Source organism: Glandiceps talaboti, chromosome 18, assembly GCF_964340395.1.
Source record: "Glandiceps talaboti chromosome 18, keGlaTala1.1, whole genome shotgun sequence".
Taxonomy (NCBI): Eukaryota; Metazoa; Hemichordata; class Enteropneusta; family Spengelidae; genus Glandiceps; species Glandiceps talaboti.
The window spans coordinates 2,000,495-2,024,969 of record NC_135566.1 but is presented as its reverse complement, the minus strand read 5'-3'; the positions used below and the strand labels follow the sequence as shown (position 1 = coordinate 2,024,969).

At 35.5% G+C, this 24,475-nt stretch overlaps 1 protein-coding gene across 2 annotated transcripts; it reads left to right on the top strand.

The window, feature by feature from the left end:
- Positions 1–23,339, top strand: LOC144448928 (Golgi SNAP receptor complex member 1-like). 2 transcript variants are annotated; one of them, XM_078139300.1, is made up of 8 exons: positions 1–37; positions 5,996–6,154; positions 9,215–9,317; positions 11,415–11,502; positions 12,765–13,036; positions 16,689–16,718; positions 17,072–17,154; positions 17,777–23,339. In XM_078139300.1, exons 2-8 carry the CDS (start codon positions 6,031–6,033, stop codon positions 17,899–17,901), a joined length of 825 nt encoding a protein of 274 aa, XP_077995426.1. In that variant the 5' UTR covers positions 1–37; positions 5,996–6,030; the 3' UTR covers positions 17,902–23,339. The 2 variants fall into 2 exon arrangements, with proteins under 2 accessions (XP_077995426.1, XP_077995428.1); XM_078139302.1 differs by lacking the exon at positions 5,996–6,154 and having other exon boundaries at positions 14–37.
- The last annotated feature ends 1,136 nt before the right edge of the window (positions 23,340–24,475 follow it).

The window sequence follows — 24,475 nt, the reverse complement described above, 5'->3', positions numbered from 1 at the left end:
TCAATCCTCAAAATGGCGTCCTCAAATCAATGGGAAGGTAAGTGGGACACGTTGCAATTTTATGATTTTGTTACTTACTCCGACTGTCTTAACCTATTTACAAGTAGAAATATTTAAATATGGTATGGTCTTATCATTTAGATATTTTTAGTCCATGGGTAACCCGTTGTTTCTTGTAAATAATAATAATTTCCCCCGATCGTTCACCGGGTACATAATGTTGTCATATATACACTAACACGGGACAAATGTCGACTAACGACGGTGTCGATTACCACGTCGTACGTTACTATTTTGAAGCTAACACAAACACACAGTAAACGTGATGTCAACACATAGACGTTGAAAGTGTAACGTCCACTAACATCTACGTACATGTACAATGTAAGTTAGCATCATGATAGAATGGAACTTTGCAAACAGACTAAATTTCTGAACTATCATAGTGACGAATAGAAAACACATTTTATATAATACGTTGAAGTTTACATAATCGTAAATGTGGAAGTGAATTTTTTGCCTGCGTGGCATAACGTAGTTGTTGGACCATTTATAGTAATGACCAGTAAACATTGAAAGAAGGTGTATTTGTTGGCTTTATTTACAATACTGTTAGTGTTAAAAAGATATTGCAAGCTCACCAGTACTATTGTATTCACAATGTAATGTTAAACTATTTACTATTTAGTATTGTATTGAAAGACTACACATCGTTGACAATTTGTCAAGCAAAACAGTGGACAATACAATAGTCCAGTTTCACTTTCCAAAGATTTTGATGTGTAATGTTTCAATAGTTACAATTTCAATACAATCAGTAAACACCTGTACAATATATTTACTACCATGTATTAAAGTCTGGAGATTCAACCAGCACAAATTACCTACTTGGACTGTGACTGTCCATTCCTCTGATTTCTATTAGTCTGGATGGCAACGTGGTCTCTAACTAAACCATGTGAGTGGAGGTGTAAATCATAATGATACTGTATAGGGACTAGACTGTGAGTGGAGGTGTAAATCATAATGATACTGTATAGGAACTAGACTAGATTTCTATCTACCTTTACACTAAATGATAACTGTAAGTCAACATAAACAGATACTTTCTAACATATTTACTCTTACCTAAAAGACTACTTATAAACATTCAGTTGGTACTTACTTTAACTTTTAGTATTCACTTCAGACCTTGAAGTATAAATAAATTTACAGAATGCCATTATGTTGTCCATATACACCTCAAATCGGTGATTATATGTACTTTTATAGTGACAAGAATAAGTAAAATAGGAAGGAAAGAGAATCAATGTATGAAAAAACTTTTAAAAATTATAGGTGTCAAGGTTTGAAAGTGTGAATTTTACTCGTATGTGATATACATGTAATTGTCTGTTTGCAGTTTTATTTTATTGAAATATATCAATTTTTATCATACATATGATCTTGAAATAAAAGATGTAAATGTAGCAGTACATGATCTAGACTGTAAGATGTGCAGTGTTGTGACATGGCGCCCTCTTGTGTCGGTCAACTCTTGCAAAGTGTTGGTGGCAGATTGATGTCACGATACAGCTTGTCCTAAAAGTCTATATAAAACCAACCTATTTGTACAGTATAGTTTCAATTGTAAGATAGTCTTTGAAGGTACTCCAATGATCTATCCTGGATTATAGGAAGAGTACCACAACAGCAACTATATATTACATTCTATCTCAGTCCACTAACTCTAGTAGTGGTCTGAGATTCTATCCACAGTAGATTTACCTGTCATCACTTTGTGGTTGAAATACAATGTTGTTGTTGTTGTTGTTGTTGTTGTTGTTGTTGACAAATAGGTGCTACATTATCAAACTGTATACATATCCATTTTTTACAATTTTGAATATCAAATTACAGTCCGTGTGTGTGTGTGTGTGTGTGTGTGTGTGTGTGTGTGTGTGTGTGTGTGTGCACATGTATTTGTTTGTGTCAACATGCATGTACATAATATATATGTACCAGGTACGTGTACATTTTCTTTAGCAAGTACAGCTTATGTAGATAAAGATTAATCTTTATATCCCAAACTCTTGTTTGTAAACTAGTACAGGTTCTCTTTTGAGTTGACATTATAACCAGCCATATCCAGTTTTTACAATTTTGAAATATCAAATTACAGTCTACCATTTTGGTAATTCTTTAAATGATGAAAGTTTTTTACAAAATGGCTTATGGCTTCTATGTCTGTCAGAGTCTAATTGTGATATTTATGGAGTCCATACAAACACATGTTATGATATGATATTTAGTGTAATGCATCCATTTGCATCTACACAAGTGATGCATGCTCCAGGCACTTCAGTAAGGCTGATTTGATAAAGTTTAAAATTGTCATAGTCATCAATAGCATGGTAGTACATGAAATAGTCAACAAAATATGTTTAAAAGAACAGTGAGTAAAAGTCATTTTTTGCCACACGATAATTTCACTTTCTTATTTCTTATACTATATGCTTAATCCTTTTTCTACCAAGGGTGGGTGGGGGTGAGGGTGGGGGATGCTTGTTGGTACAGAAAACTACAAGTTGGGAAAACAGATTTAAAGCTCTAGTGATCACCCTGTAGTCATGTGCATTACATAGTTCACAAATGCTGAATGGGTCCTGACCCCATTCTTACTGGTGGCTGTGGTGGCTGTGGAAAAGAGTCAAGTACAACCTCAGTCCTCTTATATCCATTGCTGTTATTGGTCAGTACTGTCAATCAATCTGATTGGTCAAATATCAGATCTCATTGTAATGCTGTGACTTGATTTGATACCAGTATGACCATATTAGGTGAAGAATATGATTTTGTTGTGCTTGTGAGTTTATCTACCCCAACACTGTCTGTCTTATTTTTGTCTCTCTCCCATACTGCCAACAAAACAACCAAAAATGTGACAATTTGGTTAACTTTCACTACAGTTTTTGATTGCCTTCACCAGTATTTTGACAACACATTGGTTGATCAGGTGGATAAAATGTCCAATAATGTTGTGAAGCTGTGATGGAAATTAGTACAGCGCCACCAGTGGTAAGAATGGGTTAGGGAACTAGATGAGTGATCACACTTAAACTGGCCAGCATCATCCAAAGACTAATGTAGACAATTTACAGATGGTGAATTGCCACCATGGTAGTTATTATTCTAATTCCATTGCTGTGAATACTTATATTATTAGTTCATAAATAACTACTTCTGTCTGCTGAGTGGTTGTTTTTCATTATTGCCTTTTCATTTAAATCACACAAATTTCATTTTTATTCGAAAGTTTATGTAAAAGACACCATTTTAGTAAATTTGATATTTTCTATGTAGTTGTTTGTAACTTGGCAACAGCGATGTTTATTAATATGTGCTATTATTTTTCTTGCAAATATGTGAAAGTAAAAGAATTAAAATATTTTGTATCATTCCTTTGTTATTGATTGGCTGCTGATTTATGTGGTTTGCTGTTTGTAACTAATTTGAAGGTTAGTCTCATTTCATTGGCAAGTTGAGGGTGATATGTTGGTTTGAACTTGACATACGCCCTCTATCAGGATAAAGTGATGAGGGTGATGTTTTAGTTTGAACTTGACATGCGCCCTCTATCAGGATAAAGTGATGAGGGTGATGTTTTAGTTTGAACTTGACATGCGCCCTCTATCAGGATAAAGTGATGAGGGTGATGTTTTAGTTTGAACTTGACATACGCCCTCTATCAGGAGAAAGTGATGAGGGTGATGTTTTAGTTTGAACTTGACATGAGCCCTCTATCAGGATAAAGTGATGAGGGTGATGTTTTAGTTTGAACTTGACATACGCCCTCTATCAGGATAAAGTGATGAGGGTGATGTTTTAGTTTGAACTTGACATACACCCTCTATCAGGATAAAGTGATGAGGGTGATGTTTTAGTTTGAACTTGACATACGCCCTCTATCAGGATAAAGTGATGAGGGTGATGTTTTAGTTTGAACTTGACATACGCCCTCTATCAGGATAAAGTGATGAGGGTGATGTTTTAGTTTGAACTTGACATGCGCCCTCTATCAGGATAAAGTGATGAGGGTGATGTTTTAGTTTGAACTTGACATGCGCCCTCTATCAGCATGAATTTGTAGCATGAGGTAAATGGAATGGATATTTGTAGGACAGTGACAAGGTTGTCATAGTGAGAAATCTGAGTATAGGTGGGTAAATTAGAATGGTCAGAATAAATAAAGAGAGTTTGATCTGAATGCTGCTTGATAGTTTGTAAGATACAACATGTTGTACTATCCTACTAGCCATCATTCATTGAGAAAACTGATTGAATAACAGGATGTGTCTTACAGTCTAACTAACACTGTGATACAGTTCAACTATGTACATGACACCTATAGACACTCTCAATAAATTATTAGCTGTAACTGTGGTATTATTGTTTGCGACCAGACAACCAACATTATATTCACTCTGAAATTGTTTACATACTACTACTTAGTTAATGTACACACATCAATAAAAGGTCTATTTTATCTATAACTAGTATAAAAATACATTGAAATCATGATTTATAGGGGTGCTGATATTAGGTGCACACAAAAGAATCAATTTGTTTTACCCACAATCCTGTTCAGGGTATACTGTATTACATATTGAACAAAACGGTTTTACCCACAATCCTGTTCAGGGTATACTGTATTACATATTGAACAAAACAGTTTTACCCACAATCCTGTTCAGGGTATACAGTATTACATATTGAACAAAACAGTTTTACCCACAATCCTGTTCAGGGTATACTGTATTACATATTGAACAAAACAGTTTTACCCACAATCCTGTTCAGGGTATACAGTATTACATATTGAACAAAATAGTTTCAAAAACATATTCAAGTTGCAGCTAGTGCAGCTTTAACCCAAGGTATATTTCAGCCATCTTAGTGCAGATCAGTACTTTTCTAATTACTCATACTTTGTGTTAAGACATAAAGTAGTTTTGTGAGTGTAAAAAGTAGAGACCTTGCTTTCTAATTCTACGGCAATACAATGTTTACTTGCATCATTAGTTCTGTGGAACTCCACATACATTTATGATTACCGTAATTATCCTAAATTGTTCATAGATTGAGCTTGTGGAGGTATCATTACCAGAATATAATTTGTATGTGCATATAATTTGTAGTGTTTTGTTGTGTGGAACACAAGTTACGCAAATGAATTGTCAGTCACACTTGCATGTGTTCACACACAGACACACACACACACACACACACACACACACACACACACACACACATACACATATACTTAGATATGCACACACACATACATCAGAACAGAATACAATACAACACAGCGCAACACAGCGCAACACAACACACCACAACACAACACAACACAACACACCACAACACACCACACCACAACACAACTCAACACAACACAACACAACACACCACAACACACCACAACACAACACAACACAACACAACACCAACACAACACAACACACCACAACACAACACAACACAACACACCACAACACAACACCAACACAACACAACACAACACAACACAACACAACACAACACAACACAACACAACACAACACAACACAACACACTCAAAAGGAAGACAAGAATGTAAGTAGATAGCTACACATAACATCAATATAGAGAATGGAGGGTAATAATAATGGGAAAGTGATAGAGGGATTAAGGTTTTTGGCAGGAAATGTTTGGATTATGGTGAAGTTGGCAGGAAATGGTAGGATTATGGCAATAGCTGGCATATTGTGTTTGTATCAATGTTGTCTTGCCTTAGCTCATACCTCCTTAGCTTCAATAGTAGGGTAATATAAGTTGACTAAGTTATCATCACATTTCCTGATGGTGATTTAGTTAGGAGAGATGGGGTGATTTTGGGGTGGAGGGAAGTGACTTTTCACCAGATTGAAGTACTGTATAAGTTAGGAAGCTGTGGCCTTTTCAACTTTGGCAGGTTGGTTTGGACCCACATTGTAAAGTGTATCAAGTATGAGTGAGAAGGTACAAAGTGAGAAGAAAGAGGAGAAGTATAACACAAGCACTACATTGAAGACACAACAAATCAGCAAGAAACCTGAAGACACCATGGCCGCCTATGATGAGCAAATATATGGTGTGTTATGTTGATTTCTAGACAACATTGTGTTGCATGTACTCTTAATGTTGATGGCAACTTTGTACAGATTTCTGTGTAAATTTCAAGGGACGTAAAGTCCTGAGAGGGGATGGGGTGGGGTGGGGTGGGGTGGGAATGACTGGACATGTACTCTGTAGATATACCACCCATTTGAGTATGTTAGGTATGTCTTTCAGCCAGTGGAATCCACCTTATTAGATATTTTCAATTATTTTGTAATATTAGTCTAAACCATAGTATGCTTTCCTGAATCCCAATTTATCAAATATTTCTTGATCCTATTAAGACCAAAGTGTACATACATACATACATACATACATACATACATACATACATACATACATACATACATACACACATACATACATACATACATACATACATACACATGCACGCACGCTCGCACATGCACACGCACACGCACACGCACACACACATACATACATACATACATACATACATACATACATACATACATAGAGACACACAGACATAGGCAGACACAGCGTGTGTGTGTGTGTGTGTGTGTGTGTGTGTGTGTGTGTGTGTGTGTGTGTGTGTGTGTGTGTGTGTGTATGGGCACATGTATTTGTCTGTGTCTATGTACATAATGTGTATGTACCAGGTACGTGTATATTTTCTTAAGCAAGTACAGCTTATGTAGATAAAGATTAACCTTTATATCCCAAACTCTTGTTTGTAAACTAGTACAGGTTCTCTTTTGAGTTGACATTATAACCAGCTATGTGTGGGGTGTTCTATGATACCAATTAAATGTCATGTCCGGTAATTACTCTCCTGGGTCAGGAAATAGATGGAGAGAGTCCAATGTAGGAGGTCTGTTAGTAAATATATATGTATATCTTAATAATATGTAAGACAACAGACTTTCTCACAGTGTCTAATTTTGTTGAATATATCAGTTTGAAAATTTCTTGTAAACAGCAAGCCTCCTTGCCCTTAAAAATTACTAAAGGAAAGTAGCTACTTTTGCAGCAAGTAGGCTGTGGCTATTTATCGTTTGTCTTAAAGTAACCATGCAGCTGCTGGCATTTGCTTGTGTGATGGGTGTTTGTAATGACTAGCTTGAGATTATGCTGGTCTGACTAAGCTTCAACCTGACATATTTGATGCTTATTGCAAGTAATTGCAGCAAATCTTATTTAATTCAACAGGCAATTAATTTTGACACCACCTATGAATAATAACAGAAGGACAACATGCAATTAATTTCGACACCACCTATCAATAGTGACAGAAGGACAACATGCAATTAACATTGCATTTCTGCTATGATGAATCTAATTCAAAATAATTCAAGTTGTACGTCATGACAGTCATTAGCATTAGCATGGTGGCAAAGTCAAGATCATGCATCATTCTCATGTTGAAATCCCCACTTAGTTGGACTTTATGGTAGGTGACAGCCACAAATCCCCAACTACCTGGTCTCCACGCAAAGAATTGGTTTGAAGGTGTAATTTATATGGGTGACTATGCTAGATTTTAGTCTGTGATACTTCCATGGTCTTACAACACAATGAAATTTTACCCTTATTATGGATATTGCAATATCCAGTGTTTGTATATTTGATATATAGGATTGGTCGCCTGTGTCTAGAAAAACACCTAAGTAAACAGTGATTTCTAATTTCTTGTACCTGTAACCACCCTCACAGTTACTGTGTACAGAACAACAAATGCAATGTGATGACTTCTTGGAGGCTTATTTTACAATGAGTAACACTGAAGTAAAGCACTTTCTCTATGTGATACACTCATTTATAGCATTCATATCAAGTGTGAAAGTATACTGTTTCAATTGGTTTATTTACAAGCCTAGTATGTGGCCTTTCTAATGTGGTCAATTAGCAAATGAAACAGTATACTTTTTACACTTGAAATGGATGCTATAAACAATTGTGGTACATACAGAAAATGCTTTACTTTGGTGTTAAGGGTTGTAATGATACATGAATAGCTGTACCAGCATGTATAAGATAAAATCTACAGTCGTTTCCCTTTTATAATTATGTGTGTGATGTTCACTGATCTAATTAACCCTGTGTTGATTTAGCAGGTTGTACACAGTGGTATAGTCTGTAAGGTATGCCATGACTGGGCACCCTCACACATCATTTAACCCCCTCCTTGAGGTTGGCCGGTGAGGGCAGAACAACATAACATAGCTTACAGTCTAACCAGTAGCGCATGAAATAAATGTACATGTAACTTTACATTACAACATTCCGGCCTTATATTTGTCAATTATAGCTTGCACTCACTTTCGTGGATTCTGACCTCACCCAATGAGTTTTGTAGTTATTGCTGTGAAGGAGCATGGTGCACTTCAAATAGTATAGTAGGCAATTATATGTTGGGATAGTAGTAGTTGGGTGGCATTCAGGCAAATATGGTAATATTTTAACTGACCTTCCCACTGCAATCAAGTGAGACCTGGCTATTAGACTGTAAGATATGTCGGTTCGCTCCGTCCTCACCAGTCTCCTCTCTCCACAGAGGGGGGTTGACCGTTGTGTGAGGGTGCCCTGTCACAGCATACCTTACAGACTACCTGGCTTCAAGCTAGGAGTGAAAGACATCTACCTATCAGTATTTGTTAACCAGTACCAGTATGTATTTAGATATTATTCCCCAATATTTTTCTTCGTTCAGCTGAGAAAATTATGAGTGACCTAAGGGGCCTTGTCACCATGAGTCACTAAACTTGCAGTGATAACCCTTAGGTCATGAGTATTTTCCAGCTGAATGAAGAAAAATATTGGGGAATAACATAATTATACCATTGCCAGTAATATGAAAATAAATCTAGGAAAGTAATGGCAATTTTGAGTGTTTTGACTCCTATTTCAAACACAGCAGAACCAATGACGTAGCACGCAATGTCATGACATAGATCATGTGCTTTCGTGATGTGGAACGACCAGAGTATATATTCCATATTTTTTGTTCAACTTGGCTCATGCATGGTATAATAACTGTTAATCTTTATTGTTCTATTGTTCTCATTCACAGATCTGAGAAAACAAGCCAGGCAGTTAGAGAATGAGCTTGATTTGAAATTAGTTTCATTCAGTAAACTAGGGACAAGTTATAGTCACAAAGAATACATTGACAGGTAAGGGAGTTGTCATCTATAGGTATACAACTAGCAAAAAAATACCGATGTGTTTACTTGAAAGTGACAATGACAGGTAAGGGAGTTTTCATCTATAGGTATACAACTAGCAAAAAAATACTGATGTGTTTACTTGAAAGTGACAATGACAGGTAAGGGAGTTGTCATCTATAGGAATACAACTAGCAAAAAAATACCGATGTGTTTACTTGAAAGTGACAATGACAGGTAAGGGAGTTTTCATCTATAGGTATACAACTAGCAAAAAAATACTGATGTGTTTACTTGAAAGTGACAATGACAGGTAAGGGAGTTTTCATCTATAGGTATACAACTAGCAAAAAAATACCGATGTGTTTACTTGAAAGTGACAATGACAGGTAAGGGAGTTTTCATCTATAGGTATACAAATAGTAAATAAAAACTGATGTGTTTACTTGAAAGTGACAATGACAGGTAAGGGAGTTTTCATCTATAGGTATACAGCTAGCAAAAAAATACCAATGTGTTTACTTGAAAGTGACATTGACAGGTAAGGGAGTTGTCATCTATAGGTATACAACTAGCAAAAAAATACCGATGTGTTTACTTGAAAGTGACAATGACAGGTAAGGGAGTTGTCATCTATAGGTATACAACTAGCAAAAAAATACCGATGTGTTTACTTGAAAGTGACAATGACAGGTAAGGGAGTTTTCATCTATAGGTATACAACTAGCAAAAAAATACTGATGTGTTTACTTGAAAGTGACAATGACAGGTAAGGGAGTTTTCATCTATAGGTATACAGCTAGCAAAAAAATACTGATGTGTTTACTTGAAAGTGACATTGACAGGTAAGGGAGTTTTCATCTATAGGTATACAGCTAGCAAAAAAATACTGTTTACTTGAAAGTGACAATGACAGGTAAGGGAGTTTTCATCTATAGGTATACAGCTAGCAAAAAAATACTGATGTGTTTACTTGAAAGTGACAATGACAGGTAAGGGAGTTTTCATCTATAGGTATACAACTAGCAAAAAAATACTGATGTGTTTACTTGAAAGTGACAATGACAGGCAAGGGAGTTGTCATCTATAGGAATACAGCTAGCAAAAAAATACTGATGTGTTTACTTGAAAGTGACAATGACAGGTAAGGGAGTTTTCATCTATAGGTATACAAATAGTAAATAAAAACTGATGTGTTTGCTTGAAAGTATAGGAGTCAAAAAGTCAAAAACCATGGGGAAGATTATTTATGCCTAGTAACAAACCTAATGTTAGCCAGATACTAAAATAATGCTAGCCTGATACTAACCTATTGCTAGCCAGTGATACTCACCTAATGCTAGCCTGATACTAACCTAATGCTAGCCTGATACTAACCTAATGCTAGCCTGATACTAAAATAATGCTAGCCTGACACTAACCTATTGCTAGCCTGATACTCACCTAATGCTAGCCTGATACTCACCTAATGCTAGCCTGATACTAACCTAATGCTAGCCTGATACTAACCTAATGCTAGCCTGATACTAACCTAATGCTAGCCTGGCACTAACCTAATGCTAGCCTGATACTAACCTAATGCTAGCCTGATACTCACCTAATGCTAGCCTGATACTAACCTAATGCTAGCCTGATACTCACCTAATGCTAGCCTGATACTAACCTAATGCTAGCCTGATACTAACCTAATGCTAGCCTGACACTAACCTAATGCTAGCCTGACACTAACCTAATGCTAGCCTGACACTAACCTAATGCTAGCCTGATACTAACCTAATGCTAGCCTGATACTAACCTAATGCTAGCCTGATACTAACCTAATGCTAGCCTGATACTAACCTAATGCTAGCCTGGCACTAACCTAATGCTAGCCTGACACTAACCTAATGCTAGCCTGATACTAACCTAATGCTAGCCTGATACTAACCTAATGCTAGCCTGATACTCACCTAATGCTAGCCTGATACTAACCTACTAACTTGACTCATCTCTGGCAACAACAGTGGAGTTCATTGCCCTCAGCAAAATGTTGTAAACAGATATGGATTTCATGGCCATTGACATACAGTCGTGTCAGCTTAATGATCTGTTTATTTTGTTCCACAGTTCAGATACTTCACCTCTTCTAAGTTGTTCAAGTAGTGAACGGATGTTTGATACAATGGCAATGGAAATAGAACAACTTCTTGCAAAGGTAGGAACACAGTTCACAATGGTCATACACTCACACATTTCATGATGCTGAAATTGTGCATTCAATGGGGCTGTTACTATGGTAACAACATATAATATCTTCCATCTAGTACAGGAAGGAGGAGCAGGATGTAATTATTCGCCTATTTAGAAAATAATGGGCTATTTATTCCGTATTTGGAGGCCATTAGGAAACGACCTTCATTTTTAATTGTAACTGTTACCATGGCATCAGGATACGGCTTCTCATCTCGCGCAGTACTGTGGCCATGGTAACAGGATCAAATTTTGTTATGTGCAGTATCTGTTACAATGGCTAGGATGTAATTTTTTACTTTGCTTTTGTGAAAACGTTCTGTATTACAAATGAAAACTTCAATTTTGATGTTCACTAAAACTTTTCTCTGAAAGTGTTGGGCACACCAAGACATGCTGTAAACCTGGAAATTTTCACTCAAGACTTTATTTTTGCTTATTTCACTTAAAAACAAATACACAAAAATAAGTTGTGACCAAAATGCCTTCTTGTACATGAACACAGTGTACCAGTCTGGTAATTAATAAAAAATTAGTCTTCCAGAACTAGCTGAAAACTATAAAATAACAAAATTTTCTTGTAGCAAAACCATCTATGATCATGTTAAACTTTACAGTATAATTCATGGTGGCATGGAAATTCGTATTTTGGCTCTTGGCCAAACATTGTCAATATGTATAATTTATAGCAATATGATTGCAATTTACTCAGTATGTGTGCAATTATCACTGTGTGAGTCAATAGTAGATGTTTACTTATAGGTTATCAATCAATTAAATACTAAATATTACAAGAACATGTCAGAAGTGCCCTATATTGTAACCTCTCAGTGGTGAAAGACAAAAGGCTGTACTAAACTATCGACATCTCATTGCCACACTGATCTACACCAAATAATACAATATTGTAACCTCTCAGTGGTGAAAGACAAAAGGCTGTACTAAACTATCGACATCTCGTTGCCACACTGATCTACACCAAATAATACAATATTGTAACCTCTCAGTGGTGAAAGACAAAAGGCTGTACTAAACTATCGACATGTCATTGCCACACTGATCTACACCAAATAATACAATATTGTAACCTCTCAGTGATGAAAGACAAAAGGCTAAACTATCGACATCTCATTGCCACACTGATCTACACCAAATAATACAATATTTTACAAGAACTTTGAAATTTTCTAATGATACACTATCATTTCTCCTTCATACATGATTTAGTTGACAGCAGTGAATGACAAAATGGCAGACTACACAAGTTGTATGGCCTTATCGGCTCCCAGCGCTGCATTGATTCACACTCTACAAAGACACAGAGATATTCTACAAGATAACACTCATGAATTTCACAAAACTAAAGCCAATATCACCAAGTACAAAGAAAGAGAAGACTTACTTGGGTCTGTTAGACGAGAGATTGACACTTACAAAAGTTCCTCAGGCCTAAATAGAAGAACAGATCTTTATCTCAAAGAAAATGAACACATACGAAAGTAAGTCAGTCTTATTGCAATCATGTATAACACACATTTTGTATGCAATTAAGTTATTGTGTTAAAGCTGTATTTGCTGTAACTGGAATAGTTTTTTAAAAACCGTTTTGTAAGATATAATGACTTAATTGTTATATTGTACACTGTACAGTATAGAATCATCTGTGAGTAAACATATTTGTATAGCTGCTATGTACATATAGTATGATGCAATATATCTAATCAAATTGATTTTTTGGTCCGCACCCAAAAATCAGCACACCAATAAATCACAATTTCAACTTATTACTATACTACTTAGAGATAACATAGACCTCTAAGTGACATGTACAATGTCTTATTAAGGGTATTTTAAGAATATTTATTGAATATATTGTCGATTGTCTGATTGAAAACTTAATACCCTAATTATAGCTAGTGCAGGTTTAATCTTGTTGTATATGATTATACCTCATTTTTATTAAAAAATGATTTTCATTTTAGAATGATGTCATGAAATTTCATGACAGGAGTACATATTTTTTAAATAAACTAGTTCCTCGATATGTGTGATTGCCCTTTTTAGATGTGACAGTTAATGCTACCACACATGAGGATATTATATTATCTTAAAGAAGGGCAGATAATTTCTCTGTCCGATGGTGCAAAACCCTTGCATTCTTTCAAGCATGATACTCAATTGTTAAGATTTGAATAAATAAACTAGAAAGTAGAAACCCAGTCATTTATGTGACTGAAAGGTAAGAGTTGAGACGCCAATGAGAAAGATACAGATAAACATACTTAATTGCCTCTTGTCCAAACAAATATTCATGGGAAAGGTATAAATCGTACCGATACTGTTTAGGAACTAGACTAGTGAAAGTATAAATGGTAACGATACTGTATAGGAACTAGACTAGTGAGTGGAGGTGTAAATGGTAACGATGCTGTATAGGAACTAGACTATGTGAGTGGAGGTGTAAATGGTAACGATACTGTATAGGAACTAGACTAGTGAAGGTATAAATCGTAATGATACTGTATAGGAACTAGACTAGTGAAAGTATAAATGGTAACGATACTGTATAGGAACTAGACTAGTGAGTGGATGTGTAAATGGTAATGATACTGTAGAGGAACTAGACTAGTGAGTGGAGGTGTAAATGGTAATGATACTGTATAGGAACTAGACTATGTGAGTGGAGGTGTAAATGGTAATGATACTGTATAGGAACTAGACTGTGAGTGGAGGTGTAAATGGTAATGATACTGTATAGGAACTAGACTATGTGAGTGGAGGTGTAAATGGTAATGATACTGTATAGGAACTAGACTAGTGAGTGGAGGTGTAAATGGTAATGATACTGTATAGGAACTAGACTAGTGAGTGGAGGTGTAAATGGTGACGATACTGTATAGGAACTAGACTGTGAGTGGAGGTGTAAATGGTAATGATACTGTATAGGAACTAGACTAGTGAAGGTATAAATCGTACCGATACTGTTTAGGAACTAGACTACAAATTAGATGGCACAATGCATTTACATCTGGCATATTTTTGATATGAATTACACAAACAATATACAGGTAGTGATAGTATACAGGTACATGAAATATTACTGTTTTATCTCACTGTGAACACAAATAAACAGTTCTGTATTTGAATTGTCCTTTTTCATCCAAAAGTGATGTTGATTTGTATCAATAGTGGGATCAATCTTATCTGCTTGTAATTCTAATTGTGTGCTATAAGTGCCTGTATTCAATGTAATTTGCAGCAAAAATCCTTTTGTGAGATGTAAGAAACTTCAGTAGTCACTCTGGTTTTTCCAGTAAAATAAGCAAACAACATTACTTGTGAACAACAATTAATTACTGTGTGATGACTAATTAGGAATTGTGTGCCTCAACGGAAGTAATTTAACAACAGGTAAGAAATTCACAACAAAAGTCCAAGGATGACATCGGATTGCCATGACTACAAGATAATTAGTATTTTCAGTTTGGCTAGTAAACATGTATAGGGTTATTAGTTTCCATCACTATAAGTCTTGACAAACAATGCCTTTGAAATAAATGACTTAATGAAGGTTTGATGATAGCATGACCTATAATTAGGTTGGCAAGGCCTGTCATTTAAATTATTGCGGTAATGGATAACATTGACTCGTAATAGTAATGTCCATAGCATTACAAAGCTGTCGGCTATTGCCATGTCAGAAAATTACAAGTTCACTATTTCTTAATAATTATATAGAATTAATATACAATATCATTTTGCTTTATGTGTCATTTAATCTTATCACTCAGAGCTTAATAAAGATAAATGGATAAGTAAGTGTGTGTATGTGTGTGTTTGTGTTTGTCTGACTCAGACACAAACAGACTCACACACAGACAGACAGACATACATACAGACAGACAGACAGACATACATACATACATACATACATACATACATACATACATACATACATACATACATACATACATACAGACTTACATACATACATACATACATACATACAGACAGACAGACAGACAGACAGACAGACACTGTCTGTCGCAGATTCTGTGTCTGTGTGTCTGTGTGCTTGTGTGTAACTAACAAGGACATTGTTTGCCCAAAATTAATAGTAAATTTTATGACAGAGAATTATTAATTAAAAAATAACTTGCTTCAAAGTTCAGGAAATGTTATCACTGTACAATCTATGAAATGTGAGATTTATGTGATTTTACTGTACATGTACCTTATACACCATGTCATTCAACCCAAATCAGCTTTCAACTTCTAAATTCTAAGTCATATGCGACATAAAAAATCATCACATATTTCTATCAGCCTGAAATGATTACTATAGCAATCATTAACTCTTAATTGTGTCTTTAATAAAAAGAGTGTGAAGCAAAGTAATTCAGCAATAATTGTGCTTCATTACCATGGAAACAATGTTTTGATGAAAGTGAATTAGAACAAACATGTTTATATGTGGTAGGAGATGTTTTGTTGACCTTTCAAAATTCAGTATTGGATTAAGATTGTAAATTGAACTAAACATTGTGGTAAAGTTGTAGTTAGATGTTATTCCCAATATTTGTCTTCGTTCAGCCAAGGAAAATACAAGTAACCTAGGGGGTCTTTGTCACTACTTGTCTAGCAACTCATAGTGACAACCTTTCGGTCACGAGTATTTTCCAGCTGAATGAAGAAAAATATTTGAGAATAACATAATTATACAAGGGAAAGGGAAAGTAATGGCAGTTTTGAACGTTTTGACCCATATTTCGACCACAGCAGAACAATAATATAGACACACGTTGTCGTGACATTGTTGTCGTCTAACATATTAGTTGATTTGATTGGCTAGATTTGAAAGTCAACTCGAAGTCTCCAGACTAATATACATTTGATACTATCAGAAGAAAAAAAATTGGAAAGAAACTGTTAATGACATTTCAGTAACAAAGTGTTATTTGTGTTTTGGGGTATCAGCGTTACAAGCCATCTAATAGTGTACTCAATCAATATTTGATATTGTGGGTGTTTGTTTGTTTGGTAACAGAGTATGATTTTGAGAAATCTATAGTGTGTTTTTAGAGAAGGAAAAGTATCTTATTTATTATTGATGATACTGTAACCTAAATGACTCTCATCTTTCTATTGCAGTTCAGACAGACTAGCTGACGACACAATAAGGTAAGAATGACTTTCAGTTGTATTTCAATTTGTAACAACTCTAATTATGCAGTGTACAACCATCCCCCACATCATCAAGTTACCTCATTAACCCCCCCCCCCCCATCATTGCCTAAACCCCTCACCCACCCTTACACACCTCCCCCACACATTATTGTCTCAGTAACACCCTACTCACTCTTACACCCCATCCACCACATCACTGTGTTATTAACCTCCTTACCCACCCTCACTCAAGGAGTAACCCTCATAAAAGCTAACTAAAATCCTTATACTAATGAAAGGGTAAGAAATCTGTGATGTAAATAAATTTACCAAAATAACTTCTTTATGATTTTTCTTTTGATTGGTAGTGTTGCAATAGCTGCTAAAGAAAACCTCATGTCACAGAGGACTACATTAAAGAAGATATCAAGTGGTATGAGTAGTATACTCAGTATCCTTTCTACAACAATACATGGTTATATAACACTTTATACTTCTCAGATATCAAGAACACATGTTTGTATGACACACACACACATTATTCTCAGTTAAACACACACGCATATACATACATACATACATACATACATACATACATACATACACACACATTATTCTCAGTTAAACACACACGCATATACATACATACATACATACATACATACACACACATACATACATACATACATACATACATACATACATACATACATACATACACACACACACACATACATACATACATACATTACATACATACATACACACACATACATACATACATACATACATACATACATACACACATACACACACACACACACACACACACACACACACACACACACACACACAACATACATACACACATACACACAAAAGTTTAACATAGCCTTCCCTTACAGGAGGTAAAAAGTGTACATAATAAAGCATAGGTAGATGATAAATCTGTGACACTTCCAGCAAATTTATTCACTTATCTACTGTCATCATCTGAGTACTTGCAAACTTCATAAGAATAAGATGTTTTGTATGTGAGTTGTTTTAGGATTCCTTAACAAACTGTTTAACAGATCGCTTCCCTATCATCAACAGTCTTGTACAAAGAATAAACCTGCGTAAAAGAAGAGACTCAATAATTCTTGGTAGTGTCATAGCAGTTTGCATTATTCTTATTCTCCTGTATGCTTTGCATTAAGATTATATGACCTTTGACCCTTGACCCTTGACCTACGACCATGGCACCACGATGGACATGTCTTAGATTGTAAATCTGAGAACACATAGGATGTTTTATTCCTGGTGAAGCAGCTATAAAATCTAGCAGATTTTGTCAGTATATCTATTATGTAGAGATGATTATTATTGAGTTCAACTGGCTAAAATATGTCTACCTGCACAGTTGTCAGCTCTGTCACAAGATGTACTGGTGATCATTCTTTTGTATTTTTGAAAGTTTCATTAGCTTCAGGGAAGTTTAGGTTGATATTTTGTCCCTAAAAAATCTAATTTATCCTATCTTTTGTTTACACAAGCAGTTTTGTCTAGAGTAAAGGTATTTTATTTCCATAAATTTAATAGCACATAGTTTATAGGGATTTAGTACATGTTCACTGATATTAGCCCCCACCCCAAAGATTTCTGTACTTTGTGTTGCAAAGCTAAAGTAAGGGTTGTAATGTAAGGACTGTGGTATGTATATATAAGGTATATCAATTTACATAGTTCTGTCTTTGACAATACCAGGAAGTGTTTGGTGAGTTTAAGAGAGACATTTACCTTGAAGTGCCACAAAGACAGTACAGATGATCAACAGTATAAACTGCATGTTTTAGCCATATCTTTATATATTAAAGTGGCAAGTGGAAAAATTTGGTATAACAGAGGAGAGAAATCCAACTGTAAAAAACATAAAATGCATTGTTTGTTTCCTAAATGAAAAAAAACACACCATGTACATTTGATTTCTCTTCGGTTAGAATTCCAACCTGTCAATCTACCCTGACATGTTATGTTGGAAAGTTTGACACTTGGACTAGAAGTACACAGATTGATACCTCAGAATATAGATAATGGGTCTTGGGATGAGAAAGTGGACTTCAAACGGTGAATGATTGAAGGGTGTTGTAAAATAGAAAACATGGAGGTACATACTATCAACACATAATTCACTACTCACATAAGTAGATGTTATTCCTCAATATTTTTCTTCATACAAGTGACCTAAGGAGCCTTTGTCATTACTTGTTTAGCAACTCATAGAGACAACCCTTCGATCACGAGTATTTTCCGGCTGAATGAAGAAAAAATATTGGAGAATAACATAAATATACCAGTGCCAGTAATATCAAAGAAAAATCGGTGAAAGTAATGGCAATTTTGAATTTTTTGACTCATATTTTGAACACAGCTGAACCAGTGATGTAGACGTGTGTTATCATGACACAGATGCACACTGTTGTGACATAAAACAACCAGAATATATAGTCCATATTTTTATCTTATGCATGGTATAATGGTGTGTAAGTAACTGGTCAAAATAAGTTCACTTTAGCATATTTAGTAGATGATAACTTTCTTGTCATTTACATATTCAGATCAGTCAGCACAATTTCATTAAAGGTACCTGATAGATATTATTTGAGAACATCTGTCTATTCTTAAATATTTACCAAAGATCACTTGCATTAGTATGTGTGTGTGTATTATGAGTCTATGGTATTTATAATTGCACTCAGTGCAATACCAAAGAAATTATTGTATACTTGTGTACAAATGACATGTAAGCATTCCAAGCTAATCATGTAAATTAACTCTTTTAGTTATTACAAAAATTTGCTCTTTTGGATAAATGTATGCAATGATAACAGAACTCCATAATGCAAGAGTACCAGAGTGGGTATACAGTGTAACTTTAACTGCTTGTGCTGTTTTCTGGTGTATGTGTGTTTGTGAGAGTACAGCCACAGAGAAACACCATAAGTACTAATGCAAGTTTCATGAGTACGTACACTACACTGGCGTTCCTTCATCACTGGGTTCTGTTGTATTTTAGTCATGTGTGATGACATATGTTCTTTGCTAAAGTATTTGTTAATACTGGTAGGCCCAGGATTTGTAACAACATGTTAAAAACATTATTTTCTTGTGAATATACTGTCAGACCCATACCGTGAAATCACATTCATAAACAATTTTTCGCCAAATACAAAATAGAATTGTCCTTTGATTGTTTTGTGAGAATGTTCATCATTGGACTGAACTGTTGCCTGTTTTCACTAACTAAAGCTTGCTGTTAGAACTTAGCCTGGAAGGGAAACATCACAATCTAATTAAAACTTGGGAAACACCGTAGACAGATATAGATATGAAGAATTTGTAGTGATTACTGGCCCAGTATAAGGATTGGATTGTATAAATGTGTCAAATATGACAAAGATACATTACCAGCTGATCTGAAAATGCAAACATTGATAGGGGCTTTATACTGGTCTGGGAATTATGGTCTGGGACCCAAACATCCATTTTTGCCCAACCGTGCACTACCATCCACTGGATGTTTTTTTCATTGATTCTTTAACATTGAGACTCATAGATTATGAATCTGATTGATGCAGCTCTTGCATGCATTCTTGAGGGTTTTGAGATATTCAATATGGCGGCCAATATGGCAAAGCAATGGGGTCTTTATTTGCATCTACAATGGCACTGTTGACACTTTCACTTGTGTGTGTGTGTGTGTGTGTGGAGGGTGGGGTAGTAGACATATCTTATCATTTCAAACATTACTACTACATTTTAAAATTCCCTAATCAAGTTGGCAAAGAGAATTGCTGACATTATTGCCAAAATTGTTAACAAGAAAAGGAATTGTATCTCTGCATCTCATTTTTACTGACGTGATGATGCTCTGTTAACAGTCTGAAAACTAGCCTTTTTTGAAACCATATGCTAGTATACATGTATATATATCAACTTCTATATCGCCTGTCCAGCATAACACCACCACAGTTAATTTCTAAGGGTTTGAAAGAACATGTCACTGAACACGCAAACTTCTCGAATTGGTACTATTTATGGGGAAACATAAGTTTTAGTCTGTTGCATTGGCAATATTATCAGATAGCGGCAGATTTAATCCTAAAGTGTTATTACTCTTTCAATTTGTTCACAGCTTAAAGGATTTCATGTTTTTGTTTCCTGTCATTAGAAAAATAATGCCAGGTGTGTTTGCTACTAAGAATTAATCCCCAAAAGTGTGTTAGTGTAAACATAATTTCCAATTATTTCAACTCTTCCTGTAGATTGAGAAGTGTGTGGGTCTAGACAAATACATTCATATTCCTTGTTGATAAAAGGATATATACTTCATGAGACTGTACCAATGATTGTGACTTCAGATACTGATAAATTAATAATTACATATTTAGTGTGATAAACATGCTGATGTATGAATGTATGAACATATACAGTGTTTTTGCTAAGGTTGGGTAACCCTGGTACCAGAAAGGGGGAAAGAGGTAAAACTGGCATAGTTTCCCCATACATTCATAATTTTGTTTGGGAACCCTGGTAAAATTACTGGGGAACCTCGGTAGATTTTACCTGCTTACTGCTCTTAACAAAAACACTGAGATATAGGGGAACATAACTTTTAGTCTGCTACATCTGCAAATGTTATCATTCACCTTTACATCTATGATTTGTGGACTTCATATTCCCACTTGATATGCTCTCCATGATAGAAACTGTCAACCAGATGTATGTCGCCATTTTACCATCAGTGACTGTTGTGATAATTTTCTTATCAGGCCATAGGTGGTGTCAAATTTTTTAATGATAAAAAGAGATACAGGGTCATGAGAAATGTAAAAATAAAGAAAGGACTCCTGTGTATAAAGTTGATATACAGGACATATGAAGTAGTCTTGGTGTTTCACTCATGGTATATGATGTATTTAACGCAAAGATAGACACATTTCAAGTCCAGACTAACAATAACAGAGACACAACACACACAGCAGGAACCTTTACCCAGTCACATAGAAAAGTGATAAAGCATTGCTATTTTTTTACAGTGAAGTAGAAACAGGTTTCTGCAGAAAACTTTACACATGGACATGATTTTAATGGCTTCAATTTTTTACTCGACCAACTGATAATCAACATGGTAACGTGTCTACTTCTACCGTGTGTGGCAACTATATTGTTTTGGTTGCATTTGAAGTTGTCTGTATGTGTGTGTGTAAAAAAAAAAAATTGCGTCTCATGAGTGAAACACCAATACATCATCATTGTGCCTGTGAGTGTAGGATGGAATAATCAGAATAATGGATTCGTCATAGCCATACTACAGGGATAATTCAATGCATGTAATCGACACGTCCAATTTTACATAGAAATGAATCTCTGCATTTGAATATCATGTTGCTTCATGTCTGCTCTGCATGTATCTGTAATTGTCATAAATGCCTTCAATAATGACTAACGTTTCCACTCTTTTTCACAAGCAATTCATGTTTTTACCTTGTTCATAATCATGGGTTTTTTCATCATGAAAATCAAACTAGTGATTACTTTCAGTGGAAATATAACTTGGATAATATTACAGTTATAACATAGGATATTTTAGTTGCCTTCACAAACTTTACTAGGAATGATATGCCTCTGGTGTGTATTTTGCCAAAGTTGAACCCATCCTATAATTAGTGTTATTGTATTAATATCCTACCAGTAAGCACAGCACTGAAGTAGATCTGTGTTCAAATACGTGTTCATAAAAGGTACATCAGTTATACAACTGAAATTAAAAGTCTATTGCAGTAGAAAACAAAACATGAAAGTGGCACAGTGGTCGTTATTGACTCTAAACTGACAGTACAAAACGACTACTACACACCACAACTACAAACAGTCTAGTCTAGTCTTGGTTACCCAGACTCACACATGAGGGCTAACCTTCCAATCACGGCAGATTAGGTATTACCACAACTACAAATGATCTAGTCTTGGATACCCAAACCCTTATAGGAGGGATATTCTTCCAATCTCGGCAGATTAGGTATTACCACAACTACAAATAATCTAGTCTTGGCTACCCAGACCCACACTGGAAGGCCATCCTTCTAATCATCCCAGATTAGGTACGTATTACCACAACTACATACAATCCCACAGTCCTCTGATGTCCTACATCTGAGCATGCTCAGTTAGCTTGTCATTGACCATATTGCTCACACAATTACCCAAGTTGCTACTACTCAGTATTCACTTGGAATCTGAACAATTTATTATTGGCATGTGCATGAACAGAACACATATATTCATTGCATTTCCAGAAGAAGTGAAATATGTTGAATAGAAAGCTGGTTATTTTGGTTATTGGAGAGTCGGAAGTATACATATTGTAGAACCTTCACATTTCTAAGTAGATATTCAACACGAAATGTGTTTGTAACAATGCATTCTGTTTATACAAAATAAGTTAAATTTTTATTCTGTATTATTTATAAGCGAAATCTTGCATGATTTGTGTTGTTTAAGATTTCACATGTTGAAATCAGAATTTTGCTGTAATGGATTTAATGGTGTTAAGAGAACAAAACTTGTGAATAAAGTAATGTACAGAACATATAAATTAAGGGAACTGTTCTGACTGTAAAGTCTATTATTTATGGTGGATGAGGGGTACAATTTCCGTGCGGTCAATGACTGGGCATTTCAAAGCAATATCAGCGCTCTCAATGACAGAGTTCAAAGCAATATCAGCGCTCTCAATGACAGAGTTCAAAGCAATTTCAGCGCTCTCAATGATAGAGTTCAAAGCAATATCAGCGCTCTCAATGACAGAGTTCAAAGCAATTTCAGCACTCTCAATGACAGTGTTCAAAGCAATTTCAGTGCTCTCAATGACAGAGTTCAAAGCAATTTCAGCTGTCTCAATGACAGAGTTCAAAGCAATTTCAGCGCTCTCAATGACAGAGTTCAAAGCAATTTCAGCACTCTCAATGACAGAGTTCAAAGCAATTTCAGCACTCTCAATGACAGAGTTCAAAGCAATTTCCGCACTCTCAATGACAGAGTTCAAAGCAATTTCAGCACTCTCAATGATAGAGTTCAAAGCAATTTCAGCACTCTCAATGACAGAGTTCAAAGCAATTTCAGCACTCTCAATGATAGAGTTTAAAGCAATTTCAGCACTCTCAATGACAGAGTTCAAAGCAATTTCAGCGCCCTCAATGACTGGGCGTTTCAAAGCAATTTCAGCGCTCTCAATGACAGAGTTCAAAGCAATTTCAGCACTCTCAATGACAGAGTTCAAAGCAATTTCAGCACTCTCAATGACAGAGTTCAAAGCAATTTCAGCGCCCTCAATGACTGGGCGTTTCAAAGCAATTTCAGCACTCTCAATGATAGAGTTCAAAGCAATTTCAGCGCTCTCAATGACAGAGTTCAAAGCAATTTCAGCACTCTCAATGACAGTGTTCAAAGCAATTTCAGTGCTCTCAATGACAGAGTTCAAAGCAATTTCAGCTGTCTCAATGACAGAGTTCAAAGCAATTTCAGCGCTCTCAATGATAGAGTTCAAAGCAATTTCAGCGCTCTCAATGATAGAGTTCAAAGCAATTTCAGCTGTCTCAATGACAGAGTTCAAAGCAATTTCAGCGCTCTCAATGATAGAGTTCAAAGCAATTTCAGCGCTCTCAATGACAGAGTTCAAAGCAATTTCAGCGCTCTCAATGACAGAGTTCAAAGCAATTTCAGCGCTCTCA